The sequence below is a fragment of the Temnothorax nylanderi genome, unplaced genomic scaffold (genome assembly GCF_030848795.1).
Source record: "Temnothorax nylanderi isolate EJ_2023f unplaced genomic scaffold, tnyl_v1.0 TNYL_tig0014_pilon, whole genome shotgun sequence".
In the NCBI taxonomy this organism is placed as follows: Eukaryota; Metazoa; Arthropoda; class Insecta; order Hymenoptera; family Formicidae; genus Temnothorax; species Temnothorax nylanderi.
In genome coordinates, this window is record NW_027249076.1 from 1690523 (window position 1) to 1711454 (window position 20932).

The 20932-nt window shown below is 38.1% G+C and overlaps 1 protein-coding gene across 3 annotated transcripts in view; it reads left to right on the plus strand.

Moving 5' to 3' along the window:
* LOC139768166 (protein madd-4-like) overlaps nt 1-20932 on the plus strand; it is a 185037-nt gene that overhangs the window by 114156 nt on the left and 49949 nt on the right. For all 3 annotated transcript variants that reach the window (XM_071698095.1, XM_071698096.1, XM_071698097.1), the window contains exons 3-4: nt 8621-8673; nt 11703-11802. In XM_071698095.1, coding sequence (XP_071554196.1) covers nt 8621-8673; nt 11703-11802 — 153 coding nt within the window. The remainder of the gene's footprint in view (nt 1-8620; nt 8674-11702; nt 11803-20932) is intronic.

A 20932-nucleotide genomic window follows, 5' to 3' on the forward strand; every position in this document is an offset into this window, starting at 1 on the left:
CACTCGAACGAGCCATTCGCGTTCCGTAACGCTCTATTACGGCGAATAAAAATTTGTATTTTACGCACGGCGCACCGGCGAAAGATAATTTCGTGAAGGACGAAACGCGAAACGCTAGACTCACGATAATCGTTACATGCTGATTTCATCGGTTGTCGAAGACGACCGATGATTTCGTCTGCATCGAGAATCATCATCGCGGCGCGCGGCGCCCATATCATGCTTGTAATTGCGAGTAATGGGTTTCACAGATAACAGCGACACTCCCTTTATCCGTCCGGATTAATTAATTGCTTGCGCGGGTAATTGTCGAGTACCTTTTATTTCGTCGCAAGATAAGAATCTTGATCTCGAGATCCCGAATTCGGTGAATTCCGTGAGTTATCGGCTTGACCTTTTTTTATGTCGCCAACTTGCGTTTAATTTAATGTAATTACGGCCCGACCATAAATTTCAGAACGCTAAGATAGTAAATCTGTTGAGACGTTAATGTTTAGGAGAGAATTCTCACTTCTGTTTTAGATGTACGGCGGTTCGCGAAAGCATTCATGCGGTGGTACATCTGTAAATAGAATGAATAAAACGCTTTTGATGCGTCACTGATATATTCTCATATTATCGGTTTTACGAATATTTGTAGTTTGCATTAGACTATTTCGAACTGAACTGTATGTACAAGCTGTCGCCAAAGTCATTAAACTTTGTGACTGTGTTCTCACTCAACACATGTTGATAGACATTAATTATAGAATACTGTATACCCTGTATACATATACTGTGTCTAAATTAGCTAATATAGAGAGCTGAGAGAAAGAGAGAGACATGCATGAATATTATAAGAAAAATATGTTGTACAAATGATGGGATGAGAACACCATTCTCTGGTAAATTTTTTAGCAAAATCACACGTAATACGATCGACTTTAGATCAAATAATACTGACGCGATATTAATAAAAAAGGCAAAATTAATACGCAATATATGGATAACTCAATAAACATTCTTAGTGACATTATTTTCTCGAAATGGACCAACAAAAATAATCGCATCCATCGTCGATGTGGTATTAAGTGAGTGCCATTCTCAATCGAAATCTTTCCGAAAACAACGAGGGAAGACGATTATTGGGAATGCTCGGTGACGTGCCGTGAAGGTACCTCTCTAAGATGCGTATCTGAGATTCGGTTGAAGTGGTTCTGGGGCTTCCATTAACAATGAGGGTAGGGGTTTTGGCAGGTAGCGGGCTTGGATTTCGAAGGGTGACAAAGGCGGACGGAGGAAGACGACCGACGCGACGCGCGACGAAGAGAAACTGTCCCCCGTTGTTGCTTTCGATAATTTGGGAGTCTAATGTTTCGCCCCCTCGGCATTCGGGAGAAGCGTTTTGGGGATCCGGTTGGGGCGAAAGAGGGACGAGAGGGAAAGGAAAGGCTGGAACAGGGCGAGAAGACGGGCGAGAGGCGCGAGAGAGAAAACAAATTGACACCTGCACGCGAGAATAGAATCTCGGGGCTGTGACGGGAACGAAAGCACCGCCGAAGGCGATGGGGAGACGATTGAATAATGCAGGCGAGAAGTGAGGAATCTGCTTAAAAGTCCGATCATCCAGTCTGCATTCTCCAATTGTTGCCCACGAGAAAGAAGACAGCCGACAATATTATCAGCGAGTACCGTGGTTAGCCGAAAATATTAAATCGGCTAATAATGCAAATTCTAACTTTCTATGAGTTTTACGGTGTAATTTATAACGTTATTGAATTAGAATATAGCGCGATAGAGCAGAATGAGACACGCCGATTAATAATTTTCTCTACGTATTGAAGACGAGTTTAAATATTGAAGTAACTTGATAAGTACTTATAGCACAATTTATTTGTTATAGAAATAATAAAAATAATTGATATTATTATGATATTAATAAAAGGTATAGATGACATTTTAATAGAATTTAGTAAATCATAATTAACTCTTACGATTTGAGAAAATATAAATAGGCATGACTAAAACTGTATTTATATTAATTATTGTGAAGAGATTTAGTATTATATATATATTATCGTACATAAATATACCGTTAAGAAACATTTGTTCCTTTTACTTGTCTATATAAGTAATGCCGACTAGTTACATTGATCATTATTATTATAGAAGTTACTTCCCAGTTGTCGGTTTTCTCGTTTGTGAAATGCAGATAGATTCTCGCCATGAATAAATCTCTCTTAAGTATCTATGCTATTCTTCGAAGGGACGAGTTACTATCTCACGCTGCAGTTTATTGTGCAAGTAGAGATTCATTAGCACTGCCGTAGTATATTATGCTGATACCGCGAAACATCTCATTTCGAGATACGGCACTTTTGCTCAGCCCCCCAAAGTAGAATTCCCCGAGATTTATTTCGACGGCTTCTTATCCCACTTAAGACATCAGTCTTTTTAAGCCTATTACGCAGCCCTTTTAATAGCATCTTTCTTTTCCTTTTGGATGTCTCGCGGGCCCGTCGGCGTTAACGTATAAACGACGGAATTCGATGGCAGCTCCGTATATCATAATTTGCCGCCATAAACATTTTGCTTTGAAAATAGCTTTCGGATGATGTACGCACGCGAATCGGTTTATCTCGAAAACGTATCCGTATCTTGAGAACGACGCTGGCTGTCGCACATACGACATAATATAGCGATAAGTAAATCTGCGATCTAATCCGCTGTCACGTCACTGACAGTATCTCATTTTGTAAATCCTTTCGCTTATATTATTGCATCCACGCATTGAATAAATAAGTACAGGTCAATACTTCTCTCAAATCACAGTTATTTTAGCATACGAGCTGCATTAAATCGTAATATCGAAAAATCACGAGTTATGAGAGGTGCATACTTTAATGAATTATGCATATACATCGTACGGAAATTTTGTATTATAAAACGCAGCACGCAATTAATTCATACAATTATTTATATTGTTTTATAATAAAAAATTGATCCGCGCACACGTATTCTCTCGAGAAACAACGCTTTGCTGCTAAACATTCCGGACGAAAAGTACGGAATTTCTCAATTTATACCAACAATAAGTCAAATTTAACCTGCTAAACTGTCTTAAAGACGCGTCAAATGAGGGTACGTGCGCTCTCGCTCTAGCGTAGCGTAGCGTCACAAGCGACCGTCATACATCGTCATCGCGCGGGAGACGCAACGAGCTCGATGCACTCCAACACTTCATGTAAAATGATGGGCGCGAAAGGCGCCGAGGCATTCATTATGCGATGCTCTTGCATACGCGCGTATGAGCGAGTTTATACGCGCGGTCTTGTTTGCGTTGCGCTCAGGCCGAGGGAAATTAAGAGACTAGGTCGCAGGTACGGGCGAGGATTACGGGGGCGGAAAACGTGGGAGCAGCTCACAGCCGGGAGTTTACGGCTGTTTACGGTTGTTTCCGGGGGTGTTTACGTAGCGTCCGAAATTGAGAAAATCAAGAGGCTCCGTCAGCAGAGCTGTAGAAACGCGCGCCGAGAAAACTGCAGATGCGCGAGTTTGCGCGAGCGGGCGGCGCCCGATGAAAGGTGACCGACATCGAAGGGATGATGTATGTACTTTGAGAAAATCAAATGCGCCAAACCGAAATCCGTGAATATCTCGTTTGAGTCCTTAAGGGAAAACGAGAAAAGCGTTCCCTTTTACCGGAGATTCTACGAGTATTGACGGTAGATATTGACTTCAGCAGCGGCATAAATCAAATGCCATTGGAAAATGACTAGAAAGGCAAATGAATTGAGTTAAAGAAACAATCGAAGAAGTCTGCGCACAAAAAAATTTTAAATTTTTATTGTTTAGCAACAAGGATATGATGAGAAATTAATAAAGGAACTTATTTTTGGAGAAAATATTGTCAGAAATATCTGTTAGATCTTAATATAAAATACTGCTTTTATCTTATATTTTATATAAAAGTATACGGACACACTATATGTAAAAGTATACAAGCACTATTTTTAATGTTTCCCGATAAAGTTTATATCTAAACAAAAATACTTTTTTACCTTTTTTACTTTTTCAACATATTTTCTACATGCACATATTTCCTTTTATTGTATTGAATAACGTGATGTATCTTGAATAGTTTGTTTTATGTTACAATATATCGATTTACTTTTGAATCATTCTGGAATTTTGTAAAATTTTAACAGAATGTTTAATAAGATGTTTAATTTTGTTTTTACCCGAGCCATTTTTCCTTGAATGTAAAATATGTGAATGAGCTATTTCAGAAGAAACACATCGACTATATATCAAAGGCAAAATTTAAAGGCACATCTAAATTGAAGTTTATAAAGAATAAATAGGCGAATATATAAGTTATTAGAGGTGTGAGACATCAAAATTGAAGCAGCTGCTGCGGTCAAAAAAATCGGGGCGCGAAGGTAGATTCCGTGGATCACCGTGGACGATAATGGATGAAACACCGACAGAGAGGGTGAAACGTGGAAACGAAGGGTCGGCGTTGGGGAAAGACAGAAGGGTGCTCCTTGGAGGGTGTTCGCAGGGTTGCCTAGTTCGACGATAGAGTTTGAATAATGCAGACTTGCACAACGCTGCTTAAAAGTGATCGGTCCACCCTCCTCCTTCCGCCCACCCCCTTTATCCTCTCTTCTCACCGATCCCTTTAGAATCTCACTCCCAGTTCGTCTAAGAGTACGAACTAAGATTGATTTTGGATTGGATGGGAATTGGGAATAGTGAGCCTGTTACTCTGTAGCAGCCCTCCCCTCCCCCCTCACTTTCTCTCTCTCTCTCTCTCTCGTTCTTCTCCTTCGTCGCGTCGGTTTGATTTTCTTTGCTTTTCTGTTTCCTCCCGATATACATACGTACACATGCGTTTACATAGTCGGGCGTAATATGTTTATGTAACTGGAAAAGGCGTTGAAGATGCGCTATATTTACGATTCCAGTTGAGATTTATTACCTTGGCGATTATAGAGAGAAAATATAGAAGAGTCAGTTTTCGGATTATAAAACGACAATTACTAATAACACTACATAAAGTTTACAAGATATATACTTACGGTATGATCTAGTTGATGATCTGGCTTGATATGATCTCGCTTCGTATAATTTACTATTTTATTCATTTACTGTTATCTACTACTTTTGCGTCGTATTTTCGTATTTTTTGCATTCCATTTTAAGAATCGTACAATGGATATTAACATTTTCATCGTCGCATTCATTTCGCATTCGCGGCTATCGCTCGCTTTCACGCTCAATTTACATATTTCGCTGCGTCTGTAATCACCACCGGCACCGATGGAATTATGGAAAGGACGTCCTTTGTGGACGTGACCGTATATAAAAGCCCGGTCTCTGGGCGAGATTTATCCTGCCGACGATCAACTCTCCCAGGGGAGTATAAAAGTGCCAAATTAGAGTGGTACAGCGACTGGGCCAGTGCCGTGCCTATATAGGGCACGGCGAAAGCCCGCATTGCGGAATGAGAGATCGCCTATCGGGCTATCACTGCTCCCCCTATCCTTCGCGATGCCAATTTGCGAGAGATCGCAATTCCAGATGATGCGAGAACATGCGAATCAGAAACTGTCATTTATATTCTCATTCTAATTCAGTCCTCACAGAACCCATTACGTCCTCGACGACATTTAATAATTGACGCATCGTTTAATACAATTTGTACGTATACTATGTTCTTGATTATTATTCTCATTTCTCGCTTTCGAAAAGTTCTACCAGCGAGTTTCCAGTGTAAGGGAAGTTTAATTTACAACAAAAATATCCTGCAGCCCGTAGTATATTTATCAGACTGCAGCACATTCTCCGAAGGCTTGCCGTTCCATGATTATTTTAAATCAAGTGCATTCCGTCTTCTGCTCGTTTATTATTAGTGTTGTGTTACTTAAGATTGAGTTGCATCGCTGAAATACGTCTGTTAGAAGAATAATCTTTTCCTTGCAGTACTCATTAAAAACTTGTAAAATTAGACGCTTTAGTTACAAAATGTATTGCACAGAAATAAAACTGAACTAAAATTTTCAAAGTGTCTAATGTCTACCGATATTTACCGTTGGACAAACCAGAATGGCGGAGAATAAATATATGTATTGATGTATCGTTGTGTCATATCGTAACTAGCGATGACACCCAGGTCTGCAGCGGCGCCGACCGGAACACCGCATTGCAGACACCCTTTCGAGACAACACCGGTATCGATACCTTTTTCCACTCACCCAGACATTACTTGTATTCATAAAATTTACGGAACTTTACGAAATTTTTGTGGCTCGGTATTTTTAATTTGGTTACCCCACGATCTCCTCTCGTTCTTCTATCTTTCATTTATCTTGTCATTACTTTACTTTTATTGTCTCCTTTATTATTTCCCCGGCGATTGTTCATTACATATACACGACTGCACAAAAATCGAGCTATTTTTTAGGACTTATTATTTTTAAGCGATTAACAGGCTTATAATTTTGAGGCAATCTTTGATATCGTTTGACGATGTAGCTTCTTTTGTAAAGGAAAATAATGTACGAGCGACGTAATAACTTCTACGAGATCGTTGCTAGTTTGTGGCAACTCGATCGTAGGAGCGCAACTATTTGATCGCAGATGAATATTGCCGTGTCTGCGAGCCAGCGAAGATAAACGGGATAACGGATGGTGGTCTGCATTTTGAAAGTGATTCTCGTGCAGCGTGCGAGCGGCAGCTCGCTACACCGAACCCGGCTCCCGCGAGATCGATGCGTCAATAATTTCCTACGACGATCGTAGCTCGTTCGACTCGCCGACATTATTCATCGTGCGGAATTCCGAATAAAAAACAACCGAGCGGAATCACGTTAAAAGCTTTCTGTCTTTTTCCACCAAAACGATTCCACGTTTCCTTCTGCCTACTGCCTGTAGATTCCTTTCTCTCTCACTCTCTCTCTCTTTCTCTTCTTATCGTCTTATTCTGCTCTTTTCTTACCAGGTACCCTTGTACTCACTCTTTCGCTATTCTCGCTCTTATCCATCACCTTGGTTTTCTCTACATTCTTCCAACGTTCCGTTGAAAAACGTGAACGTGAGCGCAACGAAAGGGATAGTGAAAGAAGGGCAAACGGATGAAACAGAAAGAAGCACCGTGGAAGTAAATTTCACGGCGCAGTTCATGAAAAGTGCCGGCAACGTAACACATCGAAATGCCTCTCTCGTTCTTTCCGTATGTGATAGTGCAACGAGAGCCGGCAGGACGTAGGTGGGAGGGAGGAGGGGAAGTGGAAAGTAGAATAAAAACGATTAATTGCTCCCTCCATCTTTATCCTTTTTCCTAAACCGCTAAAAAGCCGGTACAACGGCTCATTATCGGAGATTTTTACGTAAGGAACGAGCGCGGATCGAGGTAGGATCGATCGAAAGAAATATTCCCTCTCATATCGCGCGCTGTTCTGAGAGGGGATACGTTAACGACCCGCGGTTGATATAGTCTTCTATAAATTTGAAAATTTTTCGCTCGCTCACGACATCTCGCACGTGAGGACGTTAACTGTCTCGAACGCGGAAAAAATATGAGAAATGTGAATTAGATACATTTGCATATTAATACAGCATCCCTCCTCCCCCCCGTTCATCTTTTACCAAAGCACTAAATATATTATTTATGGCCTCAATTTACGTTGAAAATATGGAAGTATATTATTTTCTTTTAGTATGTAATCTAAAAATTTATAATCTAAAATTTTTATATGAATGTATCCTTATATTTTTAAAACGTATATTGACACAAGAAATTTATCTGAAAGTGGTAAAGTCGAGTAAAATATATACATTTGTAACATCATATCATATATTGATAAAATCAGGTCTCTCTCTCTTCTCATTAAATTTTCGCATTTCGTTTCTGTAATTTCTTAGATAGTGTGACCGAAATCAATGCACGCGTATACCGTCGATTGCTTATCATAAAACACCAGAACATGAATTCGTCACGATGGCCCTCGGCTTTCGGACCACGTGGCGAAAGTGAATTTTTGAAATCTGTTTCTCAGACGTGAAAACGTGCCGGGAATTGCGACGACTGGATGTTGCTAGCCGGTCAAATTTTTATCACGTTTATTCGCGAACCTACTGGTCAGAATGAGGCGATCGATGCGCATAGGCGTCACGGCGTCTGAAGCGCGTTTTACGTTGCAGAGAGAAGACCATTACAGACGCCGATTACTGCTAGTAGTCGGCTCGTATGACACTTTTACGAGCGAAATAAAAGTCTGACAATAGGGGACAGAGAGGCTGTAATGGGGGTCAATAGCACAGTGCGTTGGGAGACAAGTCAAGCCCGCGGAATAATGTCTCGTAGGCAATACGTCGTTATAAAGAAAAATTGTTTTAAATATACATCAAGATAATCGAGATAATCGAGGTCGCGCGAAAATGAGCGCGCTAACGACTAAGACATGATATACGTTTTAGATGAGCTAAAAGTAGGCTTTTAGGATATGAGTACGCGAAATGATTTCATGATTTAACAATTAATATCGGTTATTCAATTTAGCTTATTTGCCTTCTCTTCTATTTACATTTTCAACATACAATAATCCGAATGTAACGTTACTCTTTTGTATTTCAGAACGCTGGTTGGGGAGAATGGTCACCATGGTCGAAGTGGTCGCCGTGTACGAAGTAAGTCATTAATTATTATAATAATTCATGAATTTATGAATGTTGCTTTAATTTTACAAATGTCTAAAGTGTGTCGCGATACATTTCCTTTTAATTATGGTTATAAAACATTCTTTAATTATTCTTTAATTATTCTCGCCGTCTCTTTACGACTAAAGACGAGTTACGGGAGTGCCGCGAATGACATTTGCTTTAATTCCATGTTCAGCTCGAGAGGACACTAAGAAAATCATTCTCATTTCGAGAACTTCCGTCCGACATTTCCTCCGCGATAACGTATTTTGTAATAATATGCCCGTCTATGTACACATACGAGACAGAAGTTCTTACTTCTCGATGAAGAAATCGTATTCCAGAAGAAATTCTGCGACACGGAGAATGGCACATCCGGCGTACACATATTGTTCCGGTAGTCGTACGACAAAAGGGCGATCTTGACGGTGGCCTCGCCTCCTCCGCATGCAAGGCATGATCCAATCCCGCGATTTCTCATCGTCTGTTTCGTGCGGTTCTAATATTGAGTCCTACCGGTAACACAACCAGAATGTTAAGCGTCCCGGAACTCATTTTGGCGGCCACCACCGGCAATAAAGTTTGTTCCCGACTCACCCCGCTCGTTTTTCAGTTATACAGAAGTGGCCAGAAACTAGGAGACGTAGCAATTTATGGCACTTACAACTTGCGAACTGCACTTGGTCGGGAAACCCTTATTGTGTGATCTACAGCGCTCTACTTATTGATGTTTCTACACCATCTGCACGTACCTTAGAGAGCTTTTCTCTCTATTAGAATTTCTGATATCACCAAATTAATAAAAAATGTGTAATAATTATTATTATTATTGGTGCAGTAATTAATGATTACGTCGCGATGATTCTTTTTTTATTACTGTAAATGATAATACCGCCTGTAGGAGGTATGTATGACCATGTAATAATATATCGTCTTTAACGTAATTTAATTAGTGTTGCAAAATTAATAGTACTGAATAATAGAGATTAGACTTATTGCGTATTGCGTGTATTATTTATAGTCACTTAAAAAATGAACCCATCCGCAACATTATTTACGTAATTACAAAGCTTCGTAATTGGAATTAATCTGTACGTGTAATGTATGCCACGTATTATTATTCCAATTAACTAATTGTTTGTGCGTCGGTTATTGTTCAAAGCAGATAATTACTATCCGTGTAGAATAATGCGATAAATCGATATCGACTTCTCCAAAACTAGAGCCAAGTCGTGATCAATTCAATCGGCAGAGCCCATTTAATAACGATGGTTATACTATATAAATAGTTAGGTAATGCGATGCTCGTTTCAACGTATTGTACAACTAAGAGATTCATATACATATAGCTAAAAATCAAGAAAGAGAGGGGGGAAAGAACAAGAATACAAACTACTTCATCACGTAATCATTTATCCATTGATATTATTTGCATACCGCTATATTAAGGGTAGGGTAGAGCGGGATAAAAAGTAACGCGGGGCGAAAATAACAACTCAAATATCTATAGTTATAGGCATAGATGCGAATGCGTCTGTTGGTTAACGGATGAAGCTGAACAAGCTATAACGTGTCTCAGAACGCCTGCGGCCTGGGTATTGAGTGGACGTGTGCAATAAATAAAATATGTTTTTGAGGCCGTAAAGTAATTTCTTCCGACAATCTTAAACTTTTAATATAACATATCCACTGCAAGTAAGTACTTTTTCTTTTAGGTTATATTTAAGTTTCGTTATTTTTGCTTATTATAATAATTATTACTTATTTATTTTTGGCATTTTATTATTAAAAATTTTAAGTCAAAGTTCAAAAACATATTCGGGACGATTGTAACAACTGTGATTCAAAGTAATTTTTATTTGTACTAGTCCTTAAAGATATTGTGTTCCTATCATTTAAAAATATAAGAACAAAAAATGTTTATAATTAAATGAACAAAGTTAATGTTTTCTATAATTGATATAAAGAAGTTATGTTTTAATAGAATAAGATTTTATTTTACTTCTTTTGTGTGAGAATATGAATATTTTAGTTTGTTTTTGTTAATATAAGAGAAATTATTATTTTTCATTGAATAAATATTTTTTATTTTGATTATTTAAAACTGTTACTATCGATCCCCTATAGTGTTGCAACCGACCCGGAGTCGGGGGCGATTGTAACATTTTCCCTCGTTTATGTTTTTGATTAATAATTCTTATTTGGTTTATCACAAGAGTTAAATAGGAGAATTTCCATAAAGTGAAATGATCACATTAACTTAGGGTATCAAGAGCTTTTCTTTTACTGTAATAGTTCTTCCACAATCAAGTTCTAATATCAAATTGTTACTTTTGACCCCGCTCTACCCTACTCGGTTAGCTTGGGCTCATTTTTCCATATTTAATGACCCTTCTCCATTAGCTTATCTTTTATTTCTCGTGTCTTGGCACTTCTAAAAATTTCCCGACATCTTAACTGCTTTTTTTCTGAATTATAATTCTATTTCGGAGAATTCCGTATTACTCTTACGAGAAAAATAACCTGAAGAAGAAATTCCGAAAAATATCCACGTATCTTCTCGAGCGTCGACGAGTAACTCACAAAAATTGTGTTAACTTTAGTCGAAATATTTAATGTAGAAATAATTTATATAATGCTTTTCGAGTAAAGGTTTTTTGACTTATATATGATCGTATAATTGGCTTAAACACTTCAAATCATAAATGACACTGCTATTTAAATGTGCGAATGTATTTTGCACTTCCGAGCGAGGCCAACTTATACTTGTTAAGGTAACGCAATTTCCAGCGAATAAAGATCGCTCATGAAATTAGCGTGAAGTAGTAAATTGAATTAACTAACTGCGTCGCGACGGCACGCAGTGGTGAAATGCAATTAAACTCTTGACGATTTCAGCGCGCCTGGATTATGAAAAGTTTATTGAATAAGCGTGCCTAAAGGAAAGACATCCGGCCGAAACACGTTTAAAAAAGTCATTATACTTAATTTACTGACAAATTTCTCCGCTCTTTTAGGACGTGCGGTGGCGGAATCTCGCGACAACAGCGTCGATGCAGGCGTAGATCGTGCAAGGGGAAAATCTGGACTACCCGATATAAAATCTGCAATCCGGAGGTGAGTATTTCCACGTCTAATTTGTCCGAGAACTTATCGCGTCGTGTTTCGTGTATCACATGGAAATTCTCAGCTTTATGGTATCTTTTTCTTATATGTATAATAAATTTTATCGCCATAACTCAATTTGCTCTAAAATAATGATACATGAATTGCTAAGATAAGAAACGAGTTTTAAATAAATTTTAGTGAGCAGTTATTTAAAAAATTAATTGTTCCATCACTAACAGAATCTTAAGGTGAATAGAGCAAACAAAAGAAGAAAGTAGTGATAAAATATTATATTTAAACGCGAAATGTGTAGTCATAGCAGAAGGTTCAGCAAATGTTGCCAATAACGAAGTTAATTCCGCTCTTAAATCATGCAATTTTCAAAGGTAGCCGATAATTTTCCACGACAGAAGATTCTCGGTTTGTTGTTGTACTTTAACGATGTAGAATATATCAGAAACGTATAAGGAGAACAGCGTTTCGCTTTATACGTATTAGCGCATTCAAAGCGAATGTTATCAAGCAATGATGTGGGAAACCGGCCGCTATTGATTTTCCGTTACGCAAATGTATAGGTTGTATCTTAGATCTACTAGCTTTTTATTTAGGGATTCTTTTACGTGCGCCTGTTGAAGCACGAGTACAACCGACTTTATCTAAAATTCAAAATAACACGTCTACGCAGTAAAGCATCGCGCGTATATCGCGCGTATATTGAAATATACATATAGACGCGTACAATTTATATATAACTTCAGCTTATACTCTCGCGTATAAATTGCGTGTTCAATCGCGTTGCATTTAACAGTGCATTTAACAGACATCGGTATTTTACGCTTATCACGAGCGCCGCGATTACTGATATTACCGTCGAGAGGTGATGCAGCCCTGATGACGAGCAATAATGCAAACGGATCGCGTCGATTGCGAATTAAATGACATTTATTGTCGCAAATCGTTCTTAAATATTTTAGCCCCGCGCTGAACATCTGCTGGCATCAATGTTACACCAACCAAGATGCAAATTGGATACATGATGAATTTGATATTGGTGCATAACAGCCAACAGCGTTCCTCGTGTGTAAGCACGTTCTGCATCGCGGCGAAAACCAATACGCACGCTCTGCAGTTATCCGGGGTACCCCCCGACATCACGATATAGATACAGGTGACCCGACCTATATCCGTATCTGGGGCAAGTTTCGGAGAGAATGCGGCTGTACTATTAAACAGCTCCACTTTGACGCATGTCTTATCCGATCGATATCGCCACCTCCCAAGTCGATATTCTTCGTTATTCTCAACCCCACTTAACTCGAATGGCTTGTAGCGGAGGGAAACATACTTAGAAAGGATCGATGTTAGTCACGAAAATCGCTGGTAACCCGAATCAAGAAGTTTAACAACCTATCGTTATTATTTCGCGAGAAAGCAATTATGTTCATAATCGTGTAACCACACTCGCGTGTCTGTTAATAGCCTCGTTGTAAATTTCATCGTGTTTAGTAGTAGTTTCATATTTTCGCGTGCGCATTTCTGCATTGTCTCTGTTCCTGTTTCGTTTTATTATTCAATACTTCTCGTTTAGGAATTGTGACTGTTTACGTACGATATCTTTATAGCATTACTTTTTAATTATCGGGGTAATTTGCCTTTCCACCTTGCCCTCAATCGCCACAATTGAGAAATAAGAAAGGCGAAGGGGGGTGGGGGAATTTCCATTGCCCTTAATCTATTTAATTCCAGACAAGATGACGAGTGCCTTTCGTATTGCTTGAAATTTCCAATAAATCAAACGTCGATCGAGGCTGACGTCGAAATCGATCAGAAATATAGGCACCGGCTTCATTCCGTGTGTGACCATGACGTGATGGCACGGCGACGCGCTTCTTCCCGCGAGTGCATTTCACGATACTGCAGCTCTATGTATTAGTTTCCGCGTCACGTATCAATCAATTGCTGGAACAATTCGATAATACGCATATACAGGAATAGGTACGTCCTAAAGCCACTTTCAATATAGAGCTTCTCCGTATAAGCGTAAAAGAAATCAAAAATATGAATTAGAATATTTCCAATCGATTTGCCGCGCTGTAAAGTAAACCGCGTCGAAAAATCGCCGCCGCACATCGAAGTGCCGTGCCATTAGAGGTACCGGCTCTGTATATTAAACTTCTCAGATTCATCAGAGAGCGATTAGCGACGCCACTTTTCAGACCGATTAACACGCTTGTCGCATTAACGCGACGACGCTCGACCCAAATTGACGTCGTTAACTGACTCGCTCAGCACAACGGCGCGGGATCTCTCTCGAGAGATCGTATCCCGAGTTCTCGTAAAATCGTAAAAGTGCAAAGCACCGTCGGTCCCAGATGGGAACGGCCTTTGTCGCCGGGCGGTTGCGCGACCGACGCGACGTGACATTCCGCCTGCGGGACGATGTTCGCCCCGACGCTTGACTTGCACGAGAAAATGCACTCGCCTATGTTCGTACACGCGTTCACCAGGCACGGCGCAACAAAGGTATATCGGTGGCCGTCTACAAAGCCGCGTCGATCTTACCGAGACGCCTTGCCATCGACCGCGCGTTCTCACCTTTTCGCGCTTACTCCGTCCGCATACGTAATGCGTAATATCTTTTCACTTAACCGGTAACTGAAACGTTTTATTGTCCCTCTCGCTGACGGCGACGAGACTCCACTCCGCAGACTTACATCTCCGGATAATGCGGAAATACCGTGTATTATTACTATCTGTAGTTCTAGAACTACATTATAGATAGACTATACTCACAATCAGCCCAATGTAAACGTGTACGTTGTCGTTGTTGTTCTTCTCATCACTTTATTATTTTCTGTTATATCAACGCGCTCTAAAAAAGTGGCCGAGAAAGAAGAAAGTACTTAATAATTCCTTTTGCAGCTCGCTTTATTATAAATATAACTGGGGTTTATAGAGAGCATACATATATTAGCTTTACGTTAGCTTTGACAACAATAATAGTGTTTTATAAAATATTAGCATGCACATACTGGTGGCTACAATTATGCAGGAGTTTACGACGCGACACGCAATATTATTATGCGCATGTATGCATATCGCGTAATCATAAATACACCGTGCGATATACCGCAAGACAAACTTGTTGACAAATTTGCATCTTCGGCTTTGCGCGGGGTATAAAAGCAGCTACGGAAGTGACGAAGGACGGGAAGAAAAACGCGAGTCCCGGCCTTCGTCAGGTATTCCGTTCGCACGATGAACGTTAGCGGCACTAGGTTTGAGCAGATTCCGCGAAATATTCTTCGCTTGCTGCATTAATCTTTCCGGATTATCCCTATGAAATGCGATAGCCTCGTAATTTTCTTACATTTTACACTGGCCCTTTGGATTTCTTGCGTATAAGGAACAATAACGAAGCATTTGCAAACTTTACGCGTCGCGAGTATTTTCTTGTTAAATTATATTTAAATATATAAAATATTCGTTTGTTAAAATATATTTTTTATTATTGACGGAGTACCAAAAATGTAAAAATTTTTTGGAACGTTACAAAAGAGAAACATTTATATCATTATCTTCGTTTTTTTTCGTGATTACGAATAGATGAAATTTATGTTACGAGAGTGAGATTTTTTCCGACACTTTGTTCCTAAAATTTGTCGCATTTTTTCCTGTGTCAAAATGACATGGATTTTGTTCTCATCCGTGAGGCATCTCTCATTCAGGCTGATGGACAATTTTCCGTGAGCCATAAGTGCTGCCTCGCTTCTGTGCTTTTTATGATGTCACATCCAATCGACATCCATGATTGGTCAATAGCGCGCGACCCTCTGTATAAATGACCGTCCGTGATCCCGACAATTCTGATATTATCGATGCCTTGCAGCTATTGCTATCGAAAAAGATTTGATTTATTATTGCCAGCGGCAATTTTGCGCTGCAAGAAACAAAGAAACTTATGCTCACAGATGAACAAAAAAAATTTTTACAAGACGAACGTTTATATAAATTTGACGGTCTGATGTTACATTATATAAAAGAAATATATACAAAATCTCCCCCTACAAAGTTTTCTTTTTATAGCATTAAATTTACTAACGAAGAATATGTTTCTCGCAGAAATTTTAATCTCCTTGCTTTTAACAAAATTATTATTTCTTTTAATTAAAAAAAAATGTCGTTCACAGAGTTTTTCCATGGATTTTTATCGGAGGCGTAAGCGAAATTCCATTATGGAAATAATCGGGATAAACACAGTTGCGTTATTAATCCCTCGTGTATCTCAAACTTTTATCATGATTACGACCGCGCGACGATCGCGAGTAGTCATATTTGCATTACCAGTGCAATTCCAAATGTATCTGGTGATTTATCGTCGATAGATGGCAAGGTAGAACTTTTAAATCGATCGTTCGCAGGTCGTGATTGTGACCCACCAGACAGTCGGGGAAAATTGATAGGTTTCGTCACGGAACAAGTCCTTTCCAAGAGGTCTTCGCAAAGTAATCGAAGGTTACCGCGGCCAAATATTAATTGCTCGACTCAGAGGTCTTTGCTTAACGGGCGGTCTCCTTGGGGAGAGGCCGGAGACAATAATTTAGGGACGGAATGTTGTAAATTTCAAGTTAAAGTCCAACTAGGAAGGAAGTTACGTCCTCGTAATACTTTTCCTTCGTCTCAACCCTTACTCCAAATTTTCGCTACTTCTTTCATTTTCTCTTTGCGTACGGCAGTAAAAAAAAAGCGCAAAGCGAGAGCGCATACAAATGTAGATTTAAAGATTCACTATTTCGTAAAGAGCGCTATGCAATTATTCCGTTTGTATTCAGCGCTCCTCTTTGCACGTGTATACATGTTGTAATTTTTCCTTCGTGCAATTAATTACCATTCTGTTACAGTTTTTGGCAAAATGGTTTATTTAATTTACTGAAGCGAACATTATATCGAATTTATATTATATGTTAACTATTGTTTCTTTTTTGTGTGTGCTGTTAAATAAAAACTGAAATATTTCTTCTACTGACATTTAATGTGACTTAATATACCTAATAAGAATCTCTAAAAAATCTCTGATTTAAATATTTATAAAATAATTAAAATCTGATTTATATATATTATATTAAAGCAAAAATTTATTAAAAAGTACATTACAATTATAATAATTAAAGTTGTGAACGTAAATGCGCTTCTTAATAAAACCCGCTTATGCATAAAACTACGAGATAAATTCATAAATTACATCTGTAAAATGTCAAGTTTTATTTTCACTTATAATTAACCGCATACTTAAAACGTGTTAAATTAATCACTAGCTTACAGACATACACAGAGTACGAACGCATTATAAATGGTAACCCATAGTTCTAGTATATATATATATTCTAAATCCGGTAGTAACTCGGATACTTTTCCGGTGAGTGCAAAATGCGGAAACCAGAATTCAATTTAGTTTCACTGAACAAACATGTGCCTTGACCACACACACACACACACACACACACACACACACACACACACACACACAATATATGAAACATAGCGATAGCACAAGTGTGCAGCTTTGCTAAATGTATCATCGTTCGCACATAAGTATCAAGTCACGAACGATACTGAATATTTTCATGACTGAGTTCATTAAAATGAGACGTTTTTTAGTACGCTTAGACTACATGAAACGTTATTACAAGAATGAAAGAAAGCAACTGGTTACATAGTTAATTACGATTTAATTAATTTTATATATGTGAGAGAATATACAATTGAGATAATAGCTTGTAGCTAAAAGACAATGATATGTTATCAGAAACGCTTTTGAGAGAGAAACATATTTATAGTTTTTACTTCAAGTATACTACAAAATGTAATTACCTGTTAATAAAACTGTAATTATCTCTAAATATTTGGTGAAATTAGATTAAGCCTTGAAATGTATTGTTTTCGGAACAAATGCAAATACCTTTGCTGACGCATATCTCAAATTTATTTATTGTTATGATCTGTATATCTATACATATGTCAAAAAATTTCTATAACATGTTTTTAAAACAAAAACTTCAAGTTTATTAATCAATTAAAAATAAAGAGTAATTTTATCTCCAATTATATTATATGAGACAATTGTAAAATAATCACATTAATTTTAAAACATTTTGCTTAATAAAATCAATCGAACAAAGGAATTTTATTGATATTTTTAACTGTGCAAAGAATATATAGATGTATATTGCCACAAGACAATTATTTTTATTTTGAAGTACATCACGATGTTATAAATTATATTTCCACAACCCATCTCTTAAGCTTTACCATTTTTCAAAATGTGAAAGTTCTGATATTTTTATTAGGTATAATAAATGTAGGAATACTCGTGAAAGAGATAATCAGACTCTCTTTGTTCATAGCATTTATGCGGATACATATGCGCACAGGAAAATGAAGCAATATTATTTTCAGTGAAATATTCTGAAAAGGGACGTGGCCGTAAGTTTTATAATGGAAGCTTTCTGCGTTACATCTTCCAACATCTACTGCATAGAAATAGTATCTCGATGAACATAATAAAATTAAATAGAGCACAAAAGTCTCTATCCCGGAAGGAATCGTGTACATCTCGCGCATTCTGGTCTCTATTCTCGCTACGAATTTTAAATATTACTAAATATGACAGCGTACATTTAAACATTATTAAATAAGACAACGCTTTCAAATATTAGTGCTGATCTACAACCTTGTTTTAAAGGGTATTTAAGCTCTAAGCCGTAAGAAATTGACCAATCACAATCGAGTATTCTCCTGACATTCCATTGTGATTGGTCAATTTCTTACGGCTTAGAGCTTAAATATCCTTTAAAGGTTGTAGACCAGCACTTAAGTATTGTCTTTCAATATTTTCGAGAAATGTTAAATTGCAACTGATAATTCGTATGTCGTACTTAATAACGTCAATAACGATAATCCGCAATCCGGCTGCACAGAGAAAAGTGAATAAACCAAGTGAAACCGAAACGTGATTTACTCGCGACATAGATGTGCGATCGTGTCCGAACCAGATCCGCAACGGTTAACGCGCGTCCGCTCGCGTGCACATATTCGAATAATACAGCCGGTAAAACCGCGTAGCGCGCATCGCGCGAAAACGATACCGTTGTAACTTTTATTAGAATCACCGTGACCGTAACTTTACAGGGATATTAATGTCGCGTTTGGCGCCGCGCGTCGGTTATTCGTTACGCGAGATTTTTGCGGAAACGAGACACCGGATTAACGCGTAATACGTTACAACATACATACATTTGTAATGTATCCCCGCGGAAGCGACGTACTTGCCTTTGTCTCCTTTCTGATTCGGAGGCAGGCAAACTCTGGCTTTGCGATAATTCTTTACGCGCGAAAATATACATAGAAATAACAGAAATGCCAAATAGAAATTATTAATTCGGATATTTTAAGATAGTTAATGGGTTATTAATCTTCTATAGAAATGACATTATTGTTCTCCAATATAAGAAGCTAATTTAATTTCAGATTAATCTAGATTCTTGACAGAATTTAATTATTATATTTACAATTAAAGAAATGATTTTTTTTTCTTTTCAAAAGACTTGTCGATCTAAGATATTACGCGCGATATAAGTTATTAAATTACGGCAAATGTATATAACACGTGTGAAGTTTGCTTGCGCTAGTTGCTAAGAAAATGTACAAATCGAGAAAGCGGATGAGCAATCACGTTGAAATATCTTGATCGTTTGCGGGGGGGTATTTGCTTATGCAGTCGGCGCCGTCGCAACTTTTATTAGACCCCCCCCCTGTAACTGCAGTTTTACAAGGCTATTAATATCGCGTTTAGTGCAAGCAGGCCAATGATGAATCCTGTTACGTCGCCGAGATAAATAATGGAACTTCCTTACGGAGCTAAATGCGCCGGACTCGTGCATAATGCATTACTTGCAATTCCACGATGCGCAAGTAATTGCGGACGACAGGAGTTAGGTGAATTATTATTCTCGAGGTAGTGTCTGCCACTAGAAACTATTGATGACAGCGCTGTGAATGTTCATAGCGACAATTAACCGGTTTATTATTATCGAGATCGCATAAATTATTACATCTTTATATAGACTAAATGAAGGTTTACATAGACTGAATGAACGTTTGACAGCTAAAACAATTGTAGAACATAGGTACAAGAAAATCTCAGGCACATTTATCTTTTAATTTTTTTTATTGAGACCAGCTACAGTATAAGGATATCTTTTATCTTTGTCTCGCATTAATAACAATTTTTTTTAACATCAAGTCTTTTCTACATATGTCTTATCTTCTTCTAATGACATATGCAGATTTTTCTCAATCAAAGATAATTTCTTGACTTTTATTGACTTTTAATATCACGTTCTTTAATTAAGGTAATTATAATAAATATTTTTAAGAACATGACGATATTACAAATAATTACGATGTAAACTTGAAAGATAAATGTTTACGGTCCTAATTAAATTATCACAAATTTTTAAAAACGGCTGACATACGATACTCGCCTTTTCGAATTGTTATCGGCATCGAACTTGTTAATTTGCTGCGCGCAATGCTGTTCTCTAAATATCAGAGCCACCGTTAGTTACTCCCACGTTTGTCTCGTTTTATTTATCAAAACTCGAAAGTTGAACGATACACAGTCGACGTTGGATTGAATTACATGTGACTGACATGTCCCAGTGGTACGACAATTCTGACACTCACCGTTCGCTGCAGTTTGTGATGCATACATCGCTGCGACAAGCATGTGGCACGGCCAAATGGTTCCCTTTTAGGGTCACAGCGTATAATTCACTATACGCGGTTGCGTGACCCGACAATTCGGGGAAAAATAACGCGAGAGACGAGACACGATCTCCGGATAATTAACAAATTACAAATTATTATGTTTACTAACGGACATCCACTTCCGCAAAAATTTTGTTCAAATCGACGCGCAACAGTGCTCTATACATCAGTCCGCATTCATATTTCATTACAGGACAATTTAAAGCGGGGTTTCTGAAACGAGTGGTTTAACTATCTCTTTTCTAGTCACTTAAAGAAAAACATACAAGATTTCAAACTACTGTTAAAGAGATCACCATATATTGTGCAT